The sequence below is a fragment of the Aethalodelphis obliquidens genome, unplaced genomic scaffold (assembly GCF_003676395.1).
Source record: "Aethalodelphis obliquidens isolate GAN/ISIS:26980383/991018 unplaced genomic scaffold, ASM367639v1 scaffold11, whole genome shotgun sequence".
NCBI classification, from domain to species: domain Eukaryota; kingdom Metazoa; phylum Chordata; class Mammalia; order Artiodactyla; family Delphinidae; genus Aethalodelphis; species Aethalodelphis obliquidens.
The window spans coordinates 19,743,374-19,762,167 of NW_020837955.1; the positions used below are offsets into that span (position 1 = coordinate 19,743,374).

The 18,794-nt window shown below is 48.2% G+C and overlaps 1 protein-coding gene across 3 annotated transcripts; it reads right to left on the reverse strand.

The window, feature by feature from the left end:
* Nucleotides 1-10: 10 nt before the first annotated feature.
* Nucleotides 11-18,081, reverse strand: ACTR1A (actin related protein 1A). Of its 3 annotated transcripts, XM_027112435.1 has the most exons (12): nucleotides 17,900-18,029; nucleotides 9,034-9,098; nucleotides 7,874-7,980; nucleotides 7,710-7,785; nucleotides 6,860-6,985; nucleotides 5,936-6,060; nucleotides 4,509-4,725; nucleotides 3,688-3,780; nucleotides 2,903-3,077; nucleotides 2,738-2,799; nucleotides 1,981-2,021; nucleotides 13-1,803 (listed from the first exon to the last, which is right to left on the reverse strand). In XM_027112435.1, exons 4-12 carry the CDS (start codon nucleotides 7,755-7,757, stop codon nucleotides 1,701-1,703), a joined length of 990 nt encoding a protein of 329 aa, XP_026968236.1. In that variant the 5' UTR covers nucleotides 7,758-7,785; nucleotides 7,874-7,980; nucleotides 9,034-9,098; nucleotides 17,900-18,029; the 3' UTR covers nucleotides 13-1,700. The 3 variants fall into 3 exon arrangements, with proteins under 3 accessions (XP_026968234.1, XP_026968236.1, XP_026968235.1); XM_027112433.1 differs by lacking the exon at nucleotides 7,874-7,980 and having other exon boundaries at nucleotides 11-1,803; nucleotides 17,900-18,081; XM_027112434.1 differs by lacking the exons at nucleotides 2,738-2,799; nucleotides 7,874-7,980.
* Nucleotides 18,082-18,794: the final 713 nt, after the last annotated feature.

An 18,794-nucleotide genomic window follows, 5' to 3' on the forward strand; every position in this document is an offset into this window, starting at 1 on the left:
CCAGCTGATGTGTCTATTGGAACGAGTTTATTTAAGTACACTGGGCCCCACCAGGCAACGTGGTTTGTGCGAGGCTGTGCGAGGGACAGGCTTGGGCTAAGGGCGGGGGAGGTGAGCTGGTTAAGCACACTGCAGTCTGTGGGTCGCCACATCGCTTTCACACACACCTGCTGCTGTGGCCCACACCTGGCAGGGCCTTTGGTCGTTGGACGGCATGGGGGAGAATACTGCCTGGAATCTGGGATCAGGGCAGGTCTTGGTGTCACAGGTGAGGGTGCCGGTGAATATCTGCTAGCCCCAGCTTTGCACCATCTGGCCTGAAGAGCCTTGGGACCACTGCCAGGCCAGCCCAGTCCAGGGTAGGTACCTGGCCCCACTGGACCAGAGGAGGTGAGCCTGAGCCCATCAGCTCCTGGCACTCTGGTCTGGCCCCTCCCTAACCAAACAAGTGCAAAGACAAGAATGGCACAAATCAGCCCAGAGGGGGCTGTCTGGGTCAGCTAGCGTGGGAAAAGGCAACTTAATCGCAGCTCTTTCTCCAGTCCTAAGGAGGCTGGATCCCCAGCACCCCTCCTTTGCTAGCAGCCTCTGCCAAAGGGTGATTCTACCTCCTGTTTCAGAAAATCCAGCCAGCAACCAGCCTGTTGATTCCAGGGTGGTGAGCAAGTGGAAGAGGGAGAAAGAAAGAGGCTGGAGTGACTCTGAGTGTAGCCTCTGATCCCAAATGGTCCTGAGGCCTATGGATACTGTCAGTTCACCGTTAGCAGGGAGTGGCGGGGCCCTGGATGCTATGCTAAGCTTAGGTGCTGTAAACGTTAGTGTGAACAGGGGGACTGGCGGGCAGGAGGCAGTGAGCTCCCTCGCTCCAGTCCCTGTACTGAACAAACACTTCAATAAATAAAACTGAAGATGGCTTTGCCCATGGATGGATGGAAAGCAAGGGCCTGGGGCCAACAGGCTCCTGAAACTCTCCCGAGATCCCCGGATGGGGGTTGGGGGTTAGAGTGTTAACTCTGCCACCCATCAGAAGTAGCACTACTCCTGCCCTCCTCAAATGCCCAGTGTGGTCCTGGTCTCCAGGTGAAGATGAGGGCATCCTGCCCCCTCCTGATACCGAAGTCTCAGTAACCACTCCTGGAGTGCTTTTCCAGCTTTCTAAACCCAAACTGCAACAAAACCAGACAGAACTCAACCCTGGCCCTCAGTCTGTGATCAAGAGGCATTGAGAGCAGAATGATGAGCAAGGGGAGGCAGCAGCTGCCTTGGGCCGCAGGGCACCCTGGGTGGGGTAGGGGTGGGGCTGGCCCAGCCTAGGATGGGCAGCAGCAAGGTCTCCTGGGGCTTGGGTTTACCTCCCTCTCTGTCTCCCTATGGTAGTAAACATAGTCCCACACAGCCAGCCAAAGACCCCGCTGACGGAGCAGGGCCCTCTGCCAGCACTCTTCCCTGTCAGGGGCCAGTTAGTGGTCAACCCCAGGTCTCAGGCCCTCACCATCGTGGGTAGTTCATCGTCCTTTCTGGGCCCCGGGATCCCTGGGATCCCCGGGCCACACGGCACTCGCATATGCGCACACACTCGTACCCACACACCCACACACACACTCATACACACAGGCAATTCCTCGCAAACACTCCGACTCAAGAAAGCGAGTTTTAAAGTGGAGTTAACTTCAGAGAGAGGTGAAGATGATGTCCCAATATTAGAAGGTTTTCCTGTGGATGGATCGGGCACCGTCTTCCTCGTATTCCTTCTTAGAGACCCACATCTTTTTAAAGGTGTCCAGGGAGGCGAGGATGGAGCCCCTGGAGTGGAGGGAATCCAAAGGAACAATGTCAGAGAAGGGGAGTGGGTACTCATGGAGCCAGCCAGTCCCCCTGGGGCCAAACCAGACCAGGCTTTTCTTTAAAGGGATGGGGTGGTGAGGGGTAATCAATGCCTTTGCTTCCTGTTCCGCTCTTATGCCCAGAAGAGCTACTCACCCAATCCATGTGGAATACAGTCTCTCTTGCGGTGCAGATATCTGCAGGGGTGGGTGGAAAGAGGAATCTGAGACGTCCATCCTCCCCTCTCCCTTTCCCTGCCACTACTCACCTTTATGGCCAATTCTCACCACCAGTGAGAGCCGGTGGATACGTGGATACATTTCAGTGGATATATTTCATAAAACAGGCTTTAAGTTATGTCCCTGCTGGACCCTGTGGCCTCTCTGGGGGGTACTGTGGCCAGCCTGCTCATCTGAAGAAACAGGTTCCTGGCATCTCTAAGTATCTATGGCTCCCAGGGAAGCTGGGGCTATCTGGGGGCAAGATTTGGCTCCGTCGGGGGCTGGTGGGAAGCAGATTGTACGGCAAGAACCACCCTCCTCCATTCAGGATCCCCCCTTAGGCAGGCCAGCTCTCCTCAGCAGTCACTGAGACGTTAGACTGTGTCACAGGGGAGCAGTCAAAGTCAGTCTCCTGTCAGTGTTACCGTTTCCCTGAAAGACCACGTGTGGGGCCCTCAGCCTAGCACCCTGCCACATCTGGGTATCAGAACTGCCCCCTTTTGTGAAGACGGAGAGTGAAGAGGGGTCCTCCCCTCTGGTGGGCTTCAGGGGCAGAGCAGAAGCTGGGAGCCATCTGGCGGTGCCCGAAAAACTTGGGCAGAGCAGGAGGGGAGGCCACGCCACATGGCCCTCCAGATCCTGGGAGGCTCAGTTCCACCCAGCCCCTGGCCCCGACCCCAGCATGCTCCTACCCTGATCTTCACATCTTTCGGAGCCAATTTCTTCACTTCACTCAATAGCCTGTCACCAAAACCTGAATGGGCAGGAAAGGAGAATCTCATGTCAATTCTCTGGGCGTCTGGGCCCAGCAGTATGTGGAAGCTTCCCGGGGAAGGGCGCTGAGAGCAAAGACCAACCTTTGAACAGGGTGGAGCCTCCCGAAAGGACGATGTTAGAGAAAAGTGTGCGCCGCAGGTCCATGTCAGACTTCTGGATGGCGAACACCAGCACCTCATGGATGCCCTCGCTCTCCTCACCGATCAGGTCCGGCCTGAACAGCAGCTCAGGTGCCCGGAATCGGGAAGGACCAATCTGCGGAGAGGCCGCAAGCTTCTTAGGCTGGGGTGGGGGCTGAGGTCCCTCTGGGAGTGGGAATGGAAGAGGGCCCTCTGCCCACGGCTTAGTAACCAGGTGGCTAGGAAGGCCACGCTCAGGCAAGACCTTGTACGTCAAGGGCACAAAGAAGAACAAAGAGAGGGCTCCGGGGAACAAAAAGGAAGAAACAGGGCTCCTGGGAAACTACAGAGAGGAAGCTCCTGTGTGTAATCCTAGCTCTGGCACTTGCCGGCCAGAGACTTAATAGATGGATTCATTCATTTGTCAAAATTTCTTCCTATCAATGGAGGTCCAGGGAGATGGAACTCACCCTACACTGTGCCTAAGTGGTTAAGGACAGCACTCTACCTCACCCTTCCTAGTCCCATTCCGACCTAGGAAGATGCCTCTGGTGCCTCCTCCCCTCCACACAGGACAAGCAAAATCCCTGGCACCTCGCTCTGCAGAAGATGCTGCGGCTCAAGAGCTATGCTGCTCCAGGCAGATGGTGTGAAGGACCTGACTCCAGCCTGCCCGTGGGAAGTCTGGTTTGGGCCCAGAGCTTTTGGGGCCTGGGGGGCCTGAGGGGAGAGGTCCGGACACCTACCTCAATGGTGCTGCCGTCGGGCAGGTAGTACTGTGCCTTCTCCGTCTCTAGCGTCTCATCCTTCTGGGGGTTTATGGATAGGTAGCAGGCTCTCTGCAGAACCAAGCACAAGTCAGGCAGGCAGGAAACCTGGCGCCTACCCAGTCAAAGTCCCCAGGAGTGATGTGCTGCTGCAGAAATCTGCCCATTGCAGTGACTGCCCTAAAGGTCGTTAGAGCTGCATATGCTAAGTGCCACCCAGTGAGGGCTGACCGAAATCTCCCTGCCCTTTCTTAGGATATCGTTTTCACCTGCTCCACCTTCCTGCTGCGCAAGCGTGGCAACTCAGCTTTCTGGCTTTGGGTCTGAGACCACACCCTAATTTTAGTGCAGACTCGGGTGTTTTTCTCCTACTACTCATACGGTTCTGGGTACCGCCTACCCAGCTCCGAGGTCTCCTAGAGCTATAGGTGGCAGGAGGGTTCATTTTACCAAAAAAGAAAAAAGTATTCTGACTTCTTCAAGGATGTAAAAGAACGTATGTAATTTGAACGTAATGTATAAAAAGCATTAAGTAAACGAGCATGGGTGTGCTCATCACCCAGCTTAGGAAATAGAGGCAGCTCCCTTTCTACCACAAGACGGCAGCACTTTGGAAGGTGAATCCGTCAGGGTCAGGGGACCCAGCTGGAGACCACACAGCTGCCAGGAGGCCTGGCTGGGGAGGGCAGAGCCTGATCCCCAGGACAGGAGCTTCGCCGCTCTTCACTTCAGGTCACGGAGGTCCTGGCTGCTGATCCCATTCCCTCTCCCAGCCCTGGGCCCACGGGGGCAACACTTACTTCTTTTATGGCCTTGACAATCTCAAACTCGGAGGATGAGTGGAAATCATAGCCTTCCTTGCGCAGGTAGAGGCGAAGGAAGCGAGAGACGTCCCGGCCAGCGATGTCGATGCGCATGATCGAGTGGGGCATGGCAAAGCCCTCATAAATGGGCACGGCGTGGGTGACGCCATCCCCAGAATCCAGCACCACACCCGTGGTCCTGCCGGTGGCGTAACTGAAGCAAAGGGGGCAAACCATCACCAACCCCTGCCTCCTCACTCGGGGAAGAAACTCACTTCTTGCTAGAGTTCAGTGTCAGCTAAACTAAAGCTGGGGCCTGCCTTCTCCAGAAGCCTTCGACTGGACTAAGTATGAAGGCAGCCTGAGTACTGAAGCAAGCAAGCCTGTAGTGTCTGAAGAAAAGGGGCTGAGTCTCTCCAAGCTGCTTCCCCAACCCCCAGAAGAGCAGGCCCTCTAACCGCAGGAGATGGCCTGGCCTTCAACTGCTTCAGGGACCCAGCCTGAGGGACAGTTTTTACTCTCTAGACAAGAGGACAAAACTCAAATGCCTACAAGGGTCAGGCAGGAAAAGTGAATGAGTAAAAGAAAATAATATCTTCACTTTCATAAAAAACTAGCTTTTTCCCACATGGCCCTCTAGGTCTGTCCTTAGTATTTTCTCTTTTGGTAAGGACAAGGGTACAGACATATATTTCTGTGATATGAGGGGAAAACCCCACAATGTTTCATAAATAGCAACTGGCCTTCGTGTTGGGAGGACAACAGGCAACGGAGAGACTGTGGTGAAGTCAAGTTTGCAAACCCTATCTAAAGTGCAGCTGCTACTTTATTTCAGCTCCAGCTGATTTTTGTTCTAGAGGAGTGCAAGCCCAGCAATGACCAGATCTTCCCATTTTTCAGAGAAGCTGGAAATTTGGATTTTGATAGGAAATGTCCTAATTTTTAAATGCTGGCTCACAATTTTTTAATGGGGCCAAACACATGCCATCTGTAGGTCACCAGTGTACGATCTCGCCAATATACCTAACCCTGGTGTGAGGCAGGTTGGGAGCATGACAGAACGACGGGGGTGTGAGAACAGGGAACAGAGAGGTGTTTTCATCACGACCCTATCACCAGGCTTGCATAGCACCCGGCACAAGTAGGCCCTGAAATAATACCCGAAGTCATCACAGGGGCCTGCAGGGAGAGCTGTTGCAGCACATGGCCTTCCCAGCAGGCTGAGTGGAAAGCCTCTGGCACCAAACCAGCAGGGAGTTACGAGACTGGGAAACAGCCTCAATGCTGTCTTTCCCACCATCCAACCGTCCCTGACAGAGATGCTCAGGTGACTCTGAACCAACCCAAAGGAGAGGCAGCCTCGACTCTGCCAAAGGACTGCTTTCCCCACAAGGGGCCAGGCTAGCTAGCCAGCTGCTACTCACAGGCTGAGCACAGCTTGCATGGAGATGAAGAGGGCTGGCACATTGAAGGTCTCGAAGAAAACTTCAGCAGCTCGTTCCCGGTTTTTCCGTGGGTTTAAAGGCGCCTCCGTCAGGAGCACAGGATGCTGGTGAAAGATGCCCAGACGGCAATCAGGGCGAGGCCAGATTCCCACCCCTCGTTAGTACTGTGTGGCTGGCTGGAGAGCTCAGGCGACCTTTGTCAGCCTCTCTCCAAAAAAGGACAAACTGGGCTTGTCACCTATCCCCACCCAAGTCAGCTTCTCAACTTTCTAAATTCACACCCCCTTTAAAGTCTCATTCTGTCCTCATCCCTTACTCCCCTCCTTGTCTTCCAAGATTCTTATATAGGTCCTTGTACCTACTGTATAGCTCCAGTTGTCAAGATTTTGCTAAACTCTAAATTTGGAATTATTAAGATAAAAATAATAGTTAAAATTTTTTTTTCAAAATAGAAAATTAAATTTCAATATTGACTGTACTTTTAAAAAATGGAACATATCCCTCCCCTGGAAATTCTGATAAGCCTAGTATGCACCTTCCTTTTGTGTTTCTGAGTTGAGACTTCCTTTCTTAGAAGGTAAAGAGTATAGGCTCTGAAGTCTGAAAGACGTGGGTTTGAATCCCAGCTCTACTACTCTATTCACTGGGTGATCTTAAAAACACCACCTGGCTTCTCTGACCTTCTGTTCCCTTGTTTATAAAATGGAGATAATACTACCTGTATCTCATAGGAATGCTGTGAAGATTAAATGCAAACATGTCTGGAAAGCACATGGCCTGGTGCCTAGAACATAAGACTCAAACGCTCGTGGCAGTTATCATCGTCATCCGCCTCATCTCTGGGGTAGGGGCTCTGCCTGCTCTGCAAACCCTGCAGGGGCACCCTGAACATAGGACCCTCACCTCCTCTGAGAAAGTCTGCAGCTGGTCCTTAGAATAGACGTATTGCCAGATGCGCTCCATGTCGTTCCAGTCCTTGACGATGCCGTGCTCCATGGGGTAGCGGATGGAGAGCAGTCCTCGGTGCTCCTGGGGGCAGAGAGCAGCACTTACAGCAACAGCCAGCCTCTCAGCAGGGCTGCCAGGCGGGCCCTGCTCTTCCAGGGCCTGCAGTCCTCAACCACAGCTAAGGGCGGGCCACCCAGCCTCCAAGTCTCTAAGCTGTATGCTGCGAACTGTACTCAGTGCCCAACCAGCTGGCAAAGCAGAGGGCTTCTGCATTTCCCTGGGCCGCTGGGTGGCACCCTCCTCATTGCCTGGTTTCAGGACACAATCTCCTGGCGTTTGCAACCAAGGTTGGCAACAATGATTCAGTTGTTCTGCTTCTAGAAGCTGCCTGAGGAAAACTGTGCTAATTAACTGCCAAACTGTGCTAATTAACTTATCCCCAGGGTATCCCAGCTAGAATCTCCCTCCAATCACTTCTGCCAAAAAAATAACGAAGCCAGTCAACTTAATCATTGGCAATGTAGTGACAGAGTACAGAAGGAAGGCGAAAGCCCTCTTTTCTAGACTGGTCTCTATTTCCCAAAGTGGGGTTCCAGATATTTTTTCTCCAAAACCAGAGGTTGTTCCTGGGAGAAAGAAACCAACTAGGTTTACTCTCTCTAGAATGAGAGAGTGAAAGGGGAGAGTTCAAGAGGAAATTGCTCCTTTTACTCGAGGCCATGTCCCACTGTGGGACACTGCCCGAGTGGGGAACAATGAAGGTCCCCTGCTGGCTTGAGGCTTCTTCAGTAGGACTGGGGATTACCTCCGCTTTGGGGCCAATGAAGATGTCGCCTTCGAGGGCACCTGCCATGACACGAACGTGTTTGGGTCTGCCCACACTACAAAAGAGAGCAGGGAGGACCATTACTTTTCATTTCATGACACAACACATGACGGGACACGGGAAGGATGTACTGATGCACGTACTTGGATGGGAAGAAATATACTCAATTCTACTGTGATTATTGTTGACGAATGAGATTATAGTTGATTTTGATTCTCCTCTTTCTACTTTTCTGCACTTCCCACAATTTCTATAATAAACATGTATTATTTTATTTTTTTGTATTATTTTAAGTCATTTGTATTTCATATATTTATTATATTTATATTATTTTATAAGTTATTAAAACAAATTCTGGAGGATTCAATACCTCTAGTTCTTCTTTTTCCACACTATATATGCAGATCAAGAGAGACAGGGAAACAAGAATTCATTTAGATCGATTAGCTCAAAAAGTTTTTGTCTCCTTAGCCTCCTGCCCAGGCCTCCTCTTAAGGAAAACTGTGATGTTGTAACTGACAGATGGTCTTTCTTCCTTTTTCTACTGCTTTGAGCCCCTTTCCCAGACACCCGTGCCCTTTTCCTGCCTGCAATCTCTCTGCCTTAGGAAGAAAGTGCTGAGAAAAAAACTCATCCTTGGGCTTCCCCGGTGGCACAGTGGTTAAGAACCTGCCTGCCAACGCAGGGGACACGGGTTCAAGCCCTGGTCCAGGAAGATCCCACATGCTGCGGAGCAACTATGCCCGTGTACCACAACTACTGAGCCTGCGCTCTAGAGCCCACGTGCCACAACGATTGAAGCCCGCGCGCTTAGAGCCCATGCTCCACAACAAGAGAAGCCACTGCAATGAGAAGCCCTCGTGCCGCAACTAGAGAAAGCCCGCGCGCAGCAACGAAGACCCAATGCAGCCAAAAATAAAAATAAATAAACTTATATAAAAAAACCCAAAAACTCATTCTCACTAGGATGGTAGGTATGGTTTAATGTTAACCCCATCCTGGGTGATAGGAGAATTTTAAGAAGAGGGTTCCATGAAGAGACTGTCATCCAAAGCAATGAGTCACCAATGATAACATTTTTGGCATCAGATAAAATCAAATTAAAAAAAATTCACCTCTCGGATTGTACCCTGCAGGCAACTGTCTGCTTACTCCAAAAGCCAGCTCCTGTCCCTCGCTTGTTGTTTTGAGTACCAAGACTGACCCAAATGAGAGATCCTTTCTCCCTAACAGATGGAGGGCTGACACCATAATGAAGCTGACAAGCCTCCCGAGCTCCTGACTAAGCTACAGAATGACTTACTAGTTTGGAAAGCAGTATTTGGGGATCTGATCACCAGCAAAACCAGCTTTAATCACACCGGATCCCTGAGGAGAGAGAGAAAGAGAAGTCACAACATCACAAAAACAAGAGGAGATATATATCATACAGTAGGTATAATATGGTTCCACCTTTACTTTAAAGAGAGAGACCTTATACTTATGTATACTATATCCACTGGTATGAGAATCTGAACAGTGAACACACACCAAAGGGAGGGCAGTGGGGCTGGGGGTGGTGAGGGGCATTTCTACTGCATACTCTGAATATTATTTGATTTTTATGTATTCTTTGACTTTTCTACATTGAACATGTTTTACTTTTGGAATTAAAAAGGGAAATTAATATTAATAAAGGGAAAAAAAAAAGAACTCTTGAGGAGAGAAGAGGAAAGTGACTAGAAGCACCAAAGCAGCCAAGTTTAGGAATATAACCAAGGAGGGAAGAGCGCATGATTCTGTTACACCATCGTGGAACGCTTCTAACTTACTTTCCCAGCTCAGACCCAGACTATCCCTGCCCTCCAAGGCCTCTATGACAGACACCACCACGAGCGCTGCCATACTTGAAGTTAACTCCAATATGACACACGTCGTCTGGTTCTGACTACAGGGGCAGACCACTATGCTTTGTGGGGGGTTTGTGGTTGTTGTTTTGTTTTTTCACTATGCTTTGCTTTACTTGTTGGTCTCTTGAGGTAAACAGCAGGAAAGCCCTAAAGCTCTGTCTGAGAAGAATCTGATGTCTCCCACCATCACCTCTGGTACCACCCGGGCCCAGCCAAAGTAAACATTGACTCTGGACATCAACTCCACGCAGGACAGATGTCGAGGCCTGATACTGCTTGAGATTCACCCTGTTTTCTTCCTTCTTAATTCTTCTGCCACCACACCTGATACCCTCGTCCTTCCACCCCCCAACACACTTTGTAGCTGCAAGTGTAATCAGGGCAAGCCTTTTCCTGCTGCATGGTGACCACTTCTCCTGGGGCGAGTGTAATATTGATATTTCCAGGACCTACATAGCAAGCAGTAAACACATCAGGAGAGCTAACTAGCCAAGGTTACCTTGGTACCAAAGGCTTCCTGGCAACAGCCCTGGATCCCTCTCTGTCTCTTATTTCTGCTCTTCTATAGGAGAAGGGCAGGGGCTGGGGTGGGGTGAGATGGGTCATCCTGGTACCTGATTGTAGCAAGACAGAGGGAGGAGGTAAGAAGTGGTTGAAGGACAGGGAAAGCAGTATGGGAGGAGAGCAGGGCAAGCCAGTTCTCTAAGACAGCAGGAGCCTCTGCCAACAGAAAAAACAGGAGACAATGTGCAAACCCATTGGCCTAGGCAGAACAGCAAGGAGCCTGGAAAAGGTGCAGCTGTAAACTGAGCTCAAAGACCGGGAAGGAGGAAAAGACTATCTTACTGCAAACCCAAGGGCCCTGGGACAGCAGCACAGCTAGTGAAAAGAACACTGTACAAGAGAACTCTGGGAACTTGTGAGCTCAAGCTTCCAATAATTGCCCACTGCCTTCATCTGGGTGTGGTGATGCCAGCAGACTAACTGGATCTCCTGGTAGAGGTTGAAAACAAGAAAAGTAATCTAGAGTCTGTGCTTCAGACTCCAGATTTTTTTTTTTGGCCATACCACGTGGCATACAGGATCTTAGTTCCCTGACCAGGGATTGATCCTATGCCTCCCACAGTAGAAGCGCAGAGTGTTAACAACTGGATCGCCAGGAAAGTTCCTAGATATTTTTAAGAGATGATTTTCCTGGATATTTGATTTTGAGTTTACTAGCAAAAGGACTGGAGGCTGAGTGACAAAGCAGATTAAGATGTTAGGTTCTTTTCTTTCTCTCCATCCTTCCCGGCAAGAGAATAAAATGCCCAGTTCAAATACCACCGCCTTGCTCCTGAAGAATAATCCCCAGTTGGAATTAATTATCCTCTTCCTATTATCTCCCCAAATCACCATTACCTGTTTTACTAGGTAGCATAAATTTCATTCTGCTTTTCTTTAAAAAAACATATATATATATACTTTTGATGTGGACCATTTTTTTAAGTCTTTATTGAATTTGTTACAATATTGCTTCTGTTTTTTTTTTTTTTTTTTGACCATGAGGCATGTGGGCTCTTAGCTCCCCAACCAGGGATCGAACCCGCACTCCCTGCATTGGAAGGCGAAGTTTTAACCACTGGGCCGCCAGGGAAGTTCCCTCATTCTGCCTTCTATTCGAATTTATGGTTTCCACTTTTGTTTCTTTTCAGCGCAAATTCCCTGAAGTCAGAGACTCTGTATATCAGCAGTATCTCACATGTGCAAGGTACGTGAATAGATGCTGGTTGACTAAAATGAAAACCAAGCTCAAATGATTGAGCTGATGAAGCCTAAAGTATGGAACCTTAATGAGCAGCTGGAATGCCAGAAGCCCCAGGCAGAGGTGGTACAGGGAAGGCAAAGGCAGGGTTGGGAACGATGCACAGGGTGGAACCAGACCCAGCTTGTCCCTGCAGCTCCACGAGCTGCTGGCAGGCCAGCTGAAGAATGGGTTAAGAATGTGTGGGGATGGGGGAGCCGGCTGAGTTGCCTCTATTCTGCACAAGCCATACCATAAGAGCATATAAAAGGGGCATGTCAATTTCTTCAGGGTCATGTCAATTTCTTTAACAGTATTTGTAACTAGGAACTGTATACCTGGCAAATGAGCTGCCACTCTCTTTGTTATTCACTCTGGCAAAGCCAAGTAAACAAATGCCTTTTAGAAGCTACTTGAAAAAGTAGTCTCATTAAACATTTGATTTTGGGGACTCGAGTCTGCTGCCAGCCACCACTGACAATTCTCCTTCTGATGCAGGCAAACAAATAGCAAATCCTTCAGCAAGGCTCTCCCAGTACCTGCTGGCTATAGGCCTTGTGGCTTGGGCAACCTTATCCTAAGCACTGATTATTCTTGACGTGCTGGGAAGGAGGCTAGCTGTCTGACATTTTAGCAGTGGGAAGAGGACGCTGAGAGGTGGAGCCTCAGATTCTAGGATATTGGTGGCCCATTTTGGCCCAAAGACATATTTTGTTTGGCCCACAAAGTAGTTTTTTTTTTAATTAATTAATTTATTTATTTTTGGCTGTGTTGGGTCTTTGTTGGTGCACATGGGTTTTCTCTATTTGCGGCTGTTCTTTGTTGTGGTGCGCGGGCTTCTCATTGAGGTGACTTCTCTTGTTGTGGAGCACGGGCTCTAGGCGCGCGGGCTGCAGTAGTTGTGGCTCTTGGGCTCTACAGCGCAGGCTCAGTAGTTGTGGCACACAGGCTTAGTTGCTCCGCGGCATGTGGGATCTTCCCGGACCAGGGCTCGAACCTGTGTCCCCTGCATTGGCAGGCGGATTCTTAACCACTGAGCCACCAGGGAAGTCCCCCACAAGGTAGTTTTTTAAAAACAACTTTATTGAGATAAAATTCACATGCCGTACAATCTACCCATTTAAGGTGTGTAATTCAATGGTTCTTAGTATATTCACAGAGTGTACAATCATTCACCACAATCTAATTTTAAAACTTTGTCATCATCCCCCAAAGAAACGCTATATCCATTAGCAGCCACTCTCCATCCTTACCACCACCAACCCCCAGCCCTAGGCAACTACTAATCTACTTTCTGTCTCCATAGACCACAAACTACTTTTACATTAACTTCTAACAGTTAAAAAATTAGAGATTGCACATGAAATTTAATACTTCTGATTTCTCTTGAAAAATCAGAAGATATGGCAACACTGGGTCTGCATTCCTACATGGGGACAACTGGCTGGAAATGAGAAGCAGCTGGCCCTTTGGTCAGGTGTGCCCAACGCACCTTTCATATTCCTCGCACTGTTGTTAAGGCTACCTTCTCCCCCTGGCCCCCACGACTTTTTTAATGTATCTGCTTGGCCTCCGCAGGCATTGAGTTCGAGACCCCTGTTCTAGACATGCTTTCTAGCTTGATGTGAAGCACATCCGTGGCTCTCAAAATATACATAATTGAATAGTGAGATTATCTCTGCAAGCCACCTCCTCTTCACTCTCTCCGTCAAACTACGGATGGATTCTTGCTGCAGTTGTATAACCAACAGCCTGAAAGTCACACCACAAGTGACGGTGTTACATAAATATATTGACTTCCATTTCCTCAGCTAATTCTACTGTCCCTTAAACTTAAGTGAATCAGCAGATCTTAAGAGCTGATGACAATCAACAGATGAATGGATAAAGAAGATGTGGCACATATATACAATGGAATATTACTCAGCCATAAAAAGAAACGAAATTGAGTTATTTGTAGTGAGGTGGATGGACCTAGAGTCTGTCATACGGAGTGAAGTAAGTCAGAAAGAGGAAAACAAATACTGTATGCTAACACATATATATGGAATCTAAAAAAAAATGGTTCCGAAGAACCTAGGGGCAGGACAGGAATAAAGACGCAGATGTAGAGAATGGACTTGAGGACACGTGGAGGGATAAGGGTAAGCTGGGACAAAGTGAGAGAGTGGCATGGACTTATATATACTACCAAATGTGAAATAGATAGCTAGTGGGAAGCAGTCGCATAGCACAGGGAGATCAGCTCAGTGCTGTGTGACCACCTAGAGGGGTGGGATAGGGAGGTTGGGAGGCGAGATGCAAGCGGGAGGAGATATGGGAATATATGTATATGTATAGCTAACTCACTTTGTTATAAAGCAGAAAGTAACACACCATTGTAAAGCAATTATACTCCGATAAAGATGTTAAAAAAAAAAGAGCTGATGACAAATTGTTTAAAAAAATGAGACAATTAGTGAAATTTGAACATTGACTAGATATTTGATGATATTAAGGAATTATTATTAATTTTATTAGGTTTGATAATAGTATATTGGTTATGTTTTTTGTTTTTTTTTTGCGGTACGCAGCCTCTCACTGTTGTGGCCTCTCCCGTTGCGGAGCACAGGCTCCGGACGCGCAGGCTCAGCGGCCATGGCTCACAGGCCTAGCTGCTCTGCGGCATGTGGGATCTTCCCAGACCGGGGCACAAACCTGTGTCCCCTGCATCGGCAGGCGGACGCTCAACCACTGCGCCACCAGGGAAGCCCTTGGTTATGTTTTTAAGAGTGTGGGGACTTCCCTGGTGGCGCAGTGGATAAGACTCCGCACTCCCAATGCAGGGGGCCAGGGTTCGATCCCTTGTCAGGGAACTAGATCCCCAATGCATGCCACAACTAAGGAACCTGCCTGCCACAACTAAGAACTGGTGCAACAAAAATAAATAAATAAATAATAAAATAAAAGAGTGTGGAAGAGGGAAGTGGGTGGGAATGTAGATTGACCGAGAGTTGATAACCATTTCAGCTAGGTGATGGATATGTGGATGTTTGTGATACTAGTCCTCCTCCTTTTGTTTATATTTGAAATTTTCTATAATAAGGAGAGCTGGCAAATAAGGTGATAACACTTAAGTAAAAATTCAAAACATAAATACTGTACACACACACATTATAAAATACATGTGTCCATAAAATCATGGATGGAAAGGAGCACATCAATTTTATGATGATGGTTTGCTTCTGGGGTTATGTCTGGACCAGAAAGAAAGGATGGGATTGTAGATGGGTACAAAGAGGCTTCAATTATATCTGTAACGTTTTATTTCCTAAAAATATATGAAGCAAATATGGCAAATGACATTTATTAAATCTGGGTGGAAGACATGCTACATGGGTGCTTGTTATATACTTCTCTGAACTTTTCTGTGTGTTTAAAGTATCCCACTTTTCAAAAAGGGGGCTGAAGCAGCATAACGTTCCCCCCAAACAGTTAAATTCTTAGCTTGAAAAACCTGTAAAGATCTGGTATGGTTCCTGCCTTTAGGCCCACACAGTATGGTCACGAAGACAATCTTAAAATTGACCAGAATGTTGATCCATTTTAGGAAAGAACTTAACCTTCGAGATCTTCACAAAGATTTGAGCTTCAGAATAAACATAGTATTCTAATCAAAGTGTTGTGGACCTCAGAATGTGGCCTGGGAGCTGTCCTCCTCTTTCTTGTATTACTATCTATGATATGCCTTTGGGAAGAATGACTTATGCTTGTTTGTTTGTTTATTTATTTATTTATGGCTGCATTGAGTGTTGCTGCACGCAGACTTTCTCTAGTTGCGGCGAGCGGGGGCTACTTTTCGTCACAGTGCATGGGCTTCTCATTGTGGTGGCTTCTCTTGCTGTGGAGCATGGGCTCTAGGTGCCCGGGTTTCAGTAGTTGTGGCATGCAGGCTCAGTAGCTGTGGCTTGTGGGCTCTAGAGCACAGGCTAAGTAGTTGTGGCACACGGGCGTGGGATCTTCGCAGACCATGGCTCGAACCCGTGTCTCCTGCGTTGGCAGGCGGATTCTTAACCACTGCACCACCAGGGAAGCCCTAATTACACTCTCTTTAGCCCAGAAATAAAATTGTGGCAGCATGGTAAGCTATGGAGCTGTTGAATCTGCTAGAGACACATTCTCAAAATATAAAGTTGGCTCAAATATTTCAAATGATTTTTCCTATCCATCTTTCACTTTGAAACAAACAAAACAAAACTCTCTAAATATCAAACAGCAAGAACTACGTGAGGCCCCATATCTAAAACTGTGGCAGATGCTCAGTAAATCCTAGTGGGAAAATTACTTAAGTTTCTCCTATTTTACCTTTTGGTGGGATTGCTGGCATAATAAAGGAAATGTTTTCCCAGAAAAAAGCAAGTCTATTCCTTAAGACTTAAAACTGAAAATGCACCACTGTTTTGATGCATTTCAAATACACTACCAAGAAAGAGAAAGAAGGAACTAAGAGGCTTCGCTTAAGTGACATTAAAGAAAGTGGATGGAGATAGAACTGCTGCCCAACAAATCCAGAAGCAAAGGATCTGGTGGGATGGACAGACTACTCCTTCTGCACTGCTGATGAAAACAGGAGATTGCTAATTTCTTTTTTTTTTCTTTTTAAAACTTAAGAAAAAGGCAGATGAAGCACACACAAACTGGCTGAAGACAGAAATAGTGTTCTCTGAAAATCAACATCAAGAACAAGGAGTCCTACTCAACCCTGTACAGAAACTAACTAGGCTCCCCCCATCCCCCACAATCCTTTCTTTATTTAGGGACATTTTTATTACCGTGATAGAGATATTCAGTCATTTATCCCCCCACCCATCAGTAAAATTAAAAATCCAATGTGCACATAGTGGTGTCAGGCCCTAGATACTGTATGTGGGAGGGAGGTGGGGAAAGAGAGAGTAATGAAAAACGAAGGAATACCATTTTTTTTCCCACCAGGGTTTAACAGTCTAATGAAGCAGACAAAAAAAAAAATTGCTCCCCAACATGAGATGTCTCACTGAGTTCAACCTCCTTCCTGGAGAGAAGGAAAACTAACCAAAGAAGCACCTTTCCTTGGAAAAAGTGAGGAATTTGGAACCCAATCTCAATCTGAGTCTTGGATCCTTAATTCATAAACCAGGTGGTTTGAATACTGTTAGTTAACCTCTCCAAGCCTCACTTTTCTGCATATTTCAAGTTCTATCTACATATCAGTGTTGAAGCTTAAATGAGATGATGCAAATGAAAGGACCTTGCAAGTGCGCAAGGTCCAAAGGGCTGAATCAACGGAGCGAATCTGACAGTCACTTTAAGACAGAATTGTCAGTTTTTCCTCAATGGAGGGATTTAGAGACTTAGAAGGGGATTAGAAAGGTAGCAACCAATCTCCGTGAGACCAAACCTTTGAGTGGAAGACAGAAATCCATTTTTTTTTTTTAACAACTGCCTCCTTCCGCCAAAAATAAGAGCTTTCCATTTGTCACTACTGATGCATTTGCGTGGGGTACTATCAAGAGGAATAATGGATGAAGCACCGGATTTAGGGCACCTACACTGTGCGACCTTGGGCTCACTTTTACCTCTTCGCGTTTCAGTTTTCACACTTGTAAAACGAGGACCAAAATTCCTGCCTCAACTGTTCACCCGGTTTTTGTGAGGATCCAGTTCGAATGTATGTGAAACCCCCATGTAAGCGCTAGAGCGCCTGGCAAATATTATGTTTAGTAATTTTTTCCCCCAGAAACTAGGCGTTCCGAAGAGGAAGGTACCTCCCTGCTTGCTTTGTCACTCTCCTTTCTTCTCGACTTTTATTAACTCTGTAATTTATAATCACAGAAAAAACTGAAATCCTAAGCCCATTTCTGGCACCTGACTGTCGGGCCCCACCCAGGTACACCGCCAAGCCTCCCGGCCGGCTCGGGATCTAAGGGAACTTAGCCCTTCTCCACCAGCAGGCGGGCCCTAGCCAGTCAGGCCGCACCACTGGGAGTCCCAGAAACCAATCCCAACAGCCCTCGTGCACCGCCCCGCCCCTTAGAGAGGCGAAACACTATGGCGGCCCGGAAGAACGACAGGGGCGCGAGCCAATCACTGCAGAGGGCTGCCCTCATCCTGCAAGGCCCAGAGGCGGGGTCATCGGTCAAGATGGAGAGCCAGAGGAGCCAATAGAGTTATCGGAAACTGGGGAGGGGCGGGCGCCGGGCGCTCACAGAGCGGTTAAGGCCCCTCGAGCCAAGGGCCCAAGGACCCTGCCTGGACTATAACCCTTCCCTTTATCCATCCCAAGGTTCTCCATCCTATGGTTGCTGGCCGGCTGGCCGCCCTGTCTGCGGACTACGGGTCGGGGGAGGACGGAGGCGGCGGCGGCTGAACCCGCCTGACAGGCCGGGCCAGTGACAAAGAGCCGGCGGCCCAGACTGAAACACGGGAAGCGATCCCTTCGGGGAGGAGAGCATAAGCCCCGCTAGGGGGATGCAACTCACGTTGTCGATCACGACAGGCTGGTTGGCGATCACATCGTAGGACTCCATGGCAGAGGAATCTCTCCTTCTGAGGAAGGAACTGCCAGCCTGGTCCGCCGCTAAGGCCACTGACACACATGCGCAGTCTAGCCGCCGGTACAGGGCGGCCAGGGAGCGGCCCGACCTCGCTTCCGAAGAACTACAACACCCAGCATGCCTTGCACCTGAGTAAGCCATCCAGGCGGCTTCGGAGGCCCGCCTAGTTTAAGGGACGGGGCGTCGCGTTTCCGACGCACAGTACCCTGGGCTTTGTAGTCTCCGTAGATAAGTAGAAGGGGACGCCGATTGATGGTTGCATTGCATGCCCGGATATGTAGTCCCTTTGAAGCGATTCGCAGTGCATGCTGAAATATGTAGTCCTGAGTACTTGTCTGTAGTTCGGTTTGGATTGATGAGTAACTCATGGATGTTTGGATTTTACAGATGAGTCCTTCCACTCCCTACCCTGGACAGTTTGAGGTTGCCATGTTCTCATATGGGTCTATAAGACATTAATAAACATCTATTACAAAATAAACAGTTTTTAAACATCTATTACCATCACACTCTAATAAAAGGAAATTTTAATACACATGGGGAGGAACCTATTCCCAGAACAAAGGAAAATAATTTACATTGCATAAAATTTGCTTTTTTTGAAAAAAAAGTACATTTTGGTTGATTTTCTCGTTTTTTCCTGGATAGGTGTAAACTTGGCAACATGCTAACATTGGTCTGAAGACTGGCATTTGGAACTACTGGTATAGATGATCTTTTGGTCATTAAAACATCGTTCATCTAATAGCTTCAGTAACAGTATATCTTTAATTTTCATGGGAATTTAGAATTGACATTGATGGATGAGAAAATGGAAGTG